Source organism: Sinohyriopsis cumingii, chromosome 14 (genome assembly GCF_028554795.1).
Source record: "Sinohyriopsis cumingii isolate HCF-2022 chromosome 14, ASM2855479v2, whole genome shotgun sequence".
NCBI classification, from domain to species: Eukaryota; Metazoa; Mollusca; class Bivalvia; order Unionida; family Unionidae; genus Sinohyriopsis; species Sinohyriopsis cumingii.
This window is the reverse complement of record NC_142974.1, coordinates 104,952,055-104,959,493: the sequence shown is the minus strand read 5'-3', so window position 1 is coordinate 104,959,493 and position 7,439 is coordinate 104,952,055. Positions and strand designations below refer to the sequence as shown.

General features: G+C 36.3%; 1 protein-coding gene across 1 annotated transcript in view; it reads right to left on the bottom strand.

Moving 5' to 3' along the window:
- Positions 1-6,372, bottom strand: part of LOC149784547 (uncharacterized) — a 6,444-nt gene extending 72 nt beyond the window's left edge. The window contains exons 1-3 of the mRNA XM_089933284.1: positions 6,066-6,372; positions 5,537-5,686; positions 1-3,075 (exon numbers count right to left, since the gene is read on the bottom strand). The exon at positions 1-3,075 is cut by the window's left edge and continues 72 nt beyond it. Coding sequence (XP_089789410.1) covers positions 2,894-3,075; positions 5,537-5,686; positions 6,066-6,279 — 546 coding nt within the window. The 5' untranslated portion in view covers positions 6,280-6,372 and the 3' untranslated portion in view covers positions 1-2,893. The remainder of the gene's footprint in view (positions 3,076-5,536; positions 5,687-6,065) is intronic.
- Between the last annotated feature and the right edge of the window lie 1,067 nt (positions 6,373-7,439).

Below are 7,439 nucleotides of genomic sequence, written 5' to 3'. Positions count from 1 at the left end.
GCGATTTGAGCCTAACACTTGGCCAAGAAATTAAAACTGGAAATATAGTGATAATATTCTATACCGGGAACAACATAAATTTAGAAAAGCAATAGCCACTGATCGTATTATTATCTTTGTTTTTAAGAAATGTTTCGAAAGTGAAAAAATATATAAGGGTTATGAATGCAAACAGTGTACCGAAATTTTATCTGTACTTAGCAGAAGTAAAATTCACAAAGGAAATGCATGTCTAATCATTAAACGCATGTCAACTCCTGATACAAATAATCCTAAAATGGTTGACAAACAAATCTTTGCGTGACAGTTTCTACTGGATTCAAAAACAAGACACCCTGATGGTTGTTTGACTACTAGTATGGTTTCAAAAATATCCATTTGATGAAATATACTTATAGAACTTTGTTATAAACCAACACAGAAACTTTCGTCAATGTGTATTTAAACAAGAATTTCATAAAAATGGGGCAACCAAGATCACTTGATCAAGTAAACAAGTACCGTATTTAACGCCGTTAAACAGAGGTACGGTATTTTCTCCATTTTCTAAGCTAAGTTTGAGATATACTTCAGTGAAATGTATTGTGTAATGGACGGGAATAGTTCACAATTTTATGTTAATGTTGCAAACTACAGATAATTCTATGTTAATATCGTAAACTACTAATAATTATATGCAAATGTCGTAAACTACTAATAATTATATGCAAATGTCGTAAACTACTAATAATTATATGCAAATGTCGTAAACTACTGATACTTCTATTCAAATATTGTAAACTACTGACAGTTCTATGCCAAAGTCGTAAACTTCGTAAACTATTGCAGATTCGCTATTTGTTTCACAGCAGTTAATGAACTAACGGAATTCAAACAGAAGCTATAGCAGAAAGATTTGAGGAAAGATTACACCTTACAATAAAACTCTACAGGATAGCAACATCAAAAGAATAATAGAACACTAGACAATACAAACCGGAGCAAGAATCCAAGAAATACACAATGAAAATGCATCCAAAATGAATAACCCTTTACATCCACGGTTTCCTCGCAAGCTCCTGGTACCGTGCCTTGAGACACAACATAAAAAAAGGAAAATCAACAACATTGTAGAAAATAGGGACACAGCAGGAAATAAAACTTTTCAGCTGTCACGACTTTATAAAGGCGAGCTGAAATAATATCACAAAGTAATAACCCACTAGAATGAACGGCAAAAATAAAACAAAAACATAGACAAGCAAAAGAATCAGTCCCACATGAACAGAACCAACTGGAAAGAAATAGCCGAACACGACCCAGCAGTGGAATAAAAACGAATTACCTCCGAGCGGTGCAACAGTCGGATACGAAACGAACAGATAAACTGAACGGACCCAGAAAATAGAAAGTGACCAAAGAAAAGAATGCAAATAGCACAGACTAGGAAATATGACAAAGAAAAAAATGGAGCAAAACAAAGACCCAGCAGGATCAAACGTAACCTGACGAAACAAACTTAAAAAAAAGAAAACTCCTGAGCAAGCAACGAAAGAAGGAAACAATAAAAAAGACAACAATGTGAGAAAGGAATATTACTAATTGGACTTTGAAAATTCAGAAGATGAAATTCTTTGAAGTGATGATATAATAATTGAGAGAGAAATAAAGAAAAACAGGGAAAAAAAGAGATGAAACAAACTAGAATAGAAGCGAGAGAAGAGAAAGAGTGATAACATGCACTCACTAAAAGAGATATTCGATAAGATTAAATAAATGATAACCTCTATAATAATTTGATCTTTAAACCTCTATAAATTCAAAAAAAAGGTCCAATAATATATAAATTTTCTAACGGTCTCTGAAAGATAAACGAAAGTAAAAGACATGAGGGGGGAGGTGACACAACTCATCAAACTAGTATGGGGGAGAGGAAAAAAAGGAAAGACGACCAGCAGGAAATACTGGAGTGGAGATGAGTATGGACCTGGTAATCCCCTGAATATAAATTAGTACGGACCTTGAAATCCACTGAAGGGAGATGAGTACGGACCTGGAAACCCCCCGAATGAAAATAAATGCGGACCTGGAAACCCCTAGCCCATGACAACCTAGTTACTTAGTAAGTAGAAACAGAGGAACCGCGACTTGAATTCCCTTTTAAATTGAATTTTTTAAGCCTTCTCATATTATGAAGGTTATCGAGGGGATATCTCCTAAGCTCTAACCAGCCATATGTGATGGGAAAGACTTAAAATGGGGTGGGGTCCACAAATAAATTGTTAACTTTGTTTAGAAGCGGTAAATTTAGGAAATGTACATGCTTGTCGAAGTATATGTTAATATTGTAAAAGCAGGAACTACAACACTGCTCTATCACGTATACGCATACACCATTGGCCATAAATACTGATCCCATGCAAGAATCTCATATAAAGTAAGGCAAAGAACCAGTCGAAAGGTTTTGCTTGAGGAGGGGAATACTGTACTAACCTTGTAAAATGTACGTTTTAGGCTAAGAGAGTGAATGAATGTAAACCTGGAAATGGGAATGCAATTGCATACGGCTCAATAAAAAAGAAAGAAAATAGACCCGATTCAAGCATCATATACATAAATGTTCTTTCGAAATTACTTTTGATTTTTGTGCAATATACCCATAATGGTATATGGAGTAGGGAACTAAGATGTAAATTCACTTTATAATTTCGGCCAAAAGGGTCACCTCAAGGACCTGCCACTTTATTTTAGCCGAAGGTCTCGGAAGTGTCAAAAAATAAAACAAACTGTGCAACACGGAGGGATAAATAACAGGGTAAACATTGTTTCGTAGCAGTGAGCTTAGAAATTTTACATTTCTTTCCAAACTATGAAGGTATTGTCACATGAGAAGAGCATATCTTGTAACTTCCTTTTACAGAACACAAACGTTGACGATGAGTACAATAGCAACCGCAATCATCAGCGCCGATCCGCCGGTGTACAGACCTAGGGACCAAGACGCAGACAACTTAGTCAACAGATTCAACTGATTTAGTTCCGACATGGCGATGATCCCTCTACCATAGATGCTGACACATATGATCCCGGATATTCCTGAAATAATTAACAGAAAGAAATATGCGAATGAGCTATTGGATGGCGATATGTGCGTACTGACAAGCTATTATATGTTGATACAGCCATGTTGGGTTTGGTGATATGAATGTGCTAATGAGTTATTGCTTCATGGTGTGACCCTATTTGTATTGACGACGTGTCTGTTGACGAGCTATTGTTTGGTGATGCGACCGTATGTTGGCCTGTGACGTGATAGTATCGAAGATCAGTTGTTTTGTGATGCCTTATTCTTGAGCTATTGCTTGGTAGTGTTGCCGTATTGGGGTTTGGAAATATGGGCCTATTAGTGGGCTATTGTTGGTGATGTGTCTTTATCGATGAGTTATTGTTTGTGATGTGTCTTTATCGATGAGTTATTGTTGGTGATGTGTCTTTATCGATGAGTTATTGTTTGATGATGTGACCGTATTGATGACCTATTGTTTGTGACGTGGCCATTGATTTGATTCAGTGAGTGTGACTTTTCAGTTCACCATCAATGCAAGTCTATGTTGGGCCACGAAAAAGTTATATGGTTAATTATTTAGGTATGAAAAGTGGTTCACGATCAAGGAACGATAAGAAAAGAAAAACAAAGCAATGAGAATGTGAGGATATATATATTGATTTCTGATCAACAGGTAATGTGAATGGTATGCATAATGGGTAATTATATAATAAATATATTTAGGGTGATTCACAGTATACATCTTAGTCAAAGTATACTCACAGAAAATAGGCTGCACACAAGTTATATTTTAGACTAAATGTTAACTTCTTTTTACGAAATCCAACATCCAAGACACATTTACTGTATCAAACAAAACTCCTTGATGTGCTTACGAATGTAGTAACGATTGCGTGTAGGTTAGATATCAAACCAATCTATCAGAATGTGCTTCCTTGTAAAGGTTTTATGGCAAGAATTACACTCGGGTGGATTTTCACCCATAATATTATATAAGTATAACCAGTTCTTAATTCGTGCAATGATTTCTTAGTCCTTATGGATGGTTCTGAAAGAAGGAAGTCATTCGCCTATAGGGGCTTTGACCACACGTAGCTTCTTACTGACCGCATTATTCCATGACGCCTACCACTCGTGGCCGTATTAAACAGCAATTGTTTGCCGACGTGGCTGTATTAATGAGCTATTGTTTGGTGATTTGTCTGTGTTGCACATTCAAAATCTATAAATGTAATAATTTTCAGTATTTTATGTTATCATATAACGGTCAATAAACGTTCGTGTAGTAGAGTATTCATCCGTAGATTAACTTAATTTCTTGTTCCATCATTTCCTGTTTAGTACTGTCCTATTTTCCAGCTGTGATATTATTTTGTCTCTCGTGAACCGAACACTTTTCAGTCATAGAAGAGGAAACCCTAGTTTGTTGACACTAGACTATGAGTACAACACCATCCCTCTCCCATAATTACATGCATTACACTATGTGTATAATATCATCACCCCTCCCATTATTCCATAGCTGAATTTTAATCTTCTGAAGTAACTACACCAACCTCTTTTGCACTCGTTCAGAAACCCCGTGCAGGGTGAGGGGTGCGGGTGATGGTGGTGGTGTTCAAACATACTTAATTTGTCTTTTCCGTAAACAAACAATCATCTTTCTCATCAATAAAATTGTTATTGCGTATTCCATAGTCCCTCACATGACTGTGTCCTCTAAGAATTTGTAATTGCTTTCCAAACGATGGAACATCTAATCTAGTAATCAATTGCGTCCAAAATGACAATGCTTTGTGATTAAATAAAACCACTCACATATCAAAATCATCGAGATCCTTGCCTATTTGAGATAACAATGTTATTTATTTCATCGGTGTGCCATATATTATTTCATTTCCCCTGGGTATGTCTGCTATGTATGAATGCCTGCATTATCAACTTTGTAGCATCAGTTTTTGATGATGTGTACATGGTCGAGATCGAATAGGGATTGGTGTTTACAGGCAAGATGGGTCCTGTAACACACTCATGGATCCGTGTTCGAAAGAAATATGCGATATATTTGGGGCTAGTTTAAATACAAAACCTGCGCAAAAAAAATGTCCAACGCTAATTATGTTATCTCTTTATTAAAGACACCAATATTAAATTGATTTCAATAAATAAATAATTTATTTTGTGTATTTGCATAATGGTTTAAGTTGGTGATGTCTGCGCACACTCCAAATAAAACAAGGAGTATATTTCCGTCAAAATTGTAGGAATAAAGTGTGGAAGTGAAGTAGGTGCATCTTCAAATGAACGATTTACAAGTTTTATGCACTTTTGCAGGTGCGCGCAAAGTCACCACAAACAGGTGGTCACATTTTGAGATTGTTAAATTTCTTGACTCATGCGGTACGGCTTAATTTTTTTCTGGAAAAGTTTGTGGCGGTAGAAGACTTTGGGAAAAAGTGAAAACAATGGAATAGTGACAAATGTACTCACCAGAGACGAATGCAAAAATGATTGACAGAAAACCTGTTACAGTCAGTGGGAAATAGGAGTAAACCATTACAAAGACCAGATCCACTAATCCAAAAACCCAGCCCGCGATGCCAAATGTCATCGCTCCAATATGGAATCCGGATGAAAAGTCTGAATGTATATAAAATACAAATAATCTGAAATAAATAAATAGAGTCATAGATGCATTGTCTGATGTGATTTCAACGTCTGATGAATATGAACATGACCGTTGTTAGTTCTATTTTTCTTACAGTTCACTAAGGATTCAATCACAGTTGCGTCAAACTTATTCATTTATCTTAACTAAGGTTTTCATCATCATCATCATAATCATCATCATCATCATCATCATCATCATCATTATCATCATCGTTGTCATTATCGTCGTCGTCGTCTTTTTAATATGCGAAAATTGAAATTACAATGGCAAATGCCCCACTTATATTGCTGTGCTGAGAGAGAGAGAGAGAGAGAGAGAGAGAGAACGTTGATGGATATCGTAACATACTTCCAGCGACGTAGGACTTTATGGTGTCCACATCAAAAGTGCATGTTAAATTGCTGTAGCAAGCCATGATAAGTCCCGAATACCTGGTTACTCCTCCCGAAGTTTCTTCCTTCCAACAAGGGGTAATAAACCCTGCAGTTAGGAGGATGTACCCAAGTATAGTACATAGGTAGCAAAGACAGGCTATAAGGCAGTTGTTTTTGAAGATCGTCATGGTTGTGCTGTTTCTGCAATCTGTTTTCCTTGGATTGGATTTAGTCGGTCACCACTATAAAAGTCAGGTTCCACTATGACAGAGTCGGTTGTGGGTTATGAAGAGTAGATAGTAGACCTTGCTCATATCAAGATAACCTATTTTGCGAGTCAAAACACACAATCCAAAAAAATTACTTCCTGTTTGAGAGGGACAAGTCAATAAAAACCAACTTTAATGGGGAAAACAATTAGTTGATGGCATCCGTCATAGTCTAAATTTACCATATAAATCGTTAAGTAATTCACCGTGTTATACGTAAATACATTCATGGTCGAAAAGAGGTGGGGAAACCGGGGATATATCCCCGGGGCCTCCCCGGGGCCCAGGCCCGTAAGGGGGCCCGGGCCGAACAACACTTTAAATTGTATAAAAGAAAAGTTTTGTTTGAACAAGAGCTAGGATAGGCCCGAGTGTTTCTTACCCCAGGGTCCATGATTGCACTCTACGACCCTGAATACAATCCTTTCGGAAAATCTACTATGTAGCAATTATTCATCACTCGTGAAATAAGTCAATTAAAAGATTATTTTCCTGGAGGTTGTCGCTTGTGTAAGTCGATGTGTGTGTGTGTGTGTGTGTGTGTGTGTTTTAACGTTCGTTTTGTTTTGATGATATATATTTTTGCCCAATTTAAAATACATGAATCATAATTCAGACAATTGACTGATCGACGTAAAATTTGTAACGTTTAGTTTATATCATGAAAAACTGGCAGCACTGCTCGAAATTGTAGGAAAAACAAGAGGGTTTTATTATTAGCGGAAAACTAACAATAAGTCGCATTTTAAAAAATAAATAAAAACATATTCCGTCAATACTGGTTATCCCTATTATACACATTGAGTGTGCGCCAGCGTTTTACCCACCCCAGTATTTTCTACATCAACCGTCACAACGAGAAAATGTTAATATGTTGACAGTGAGATTCCCCACTGACACAAAATCATGACATCACAAATCTTCCACTGACCATTTTATGCTACTTCCACATTTTTTATTAGTATTATAGTTATTTTTATAAGTAGTAGTAGTAGTAGCAGCAGCATTATTAGTAGAAAATGTTGCATAATAAGCAATACATAACTAAAAAGATGTAGAGTGATCAAAGGTATCAGTAA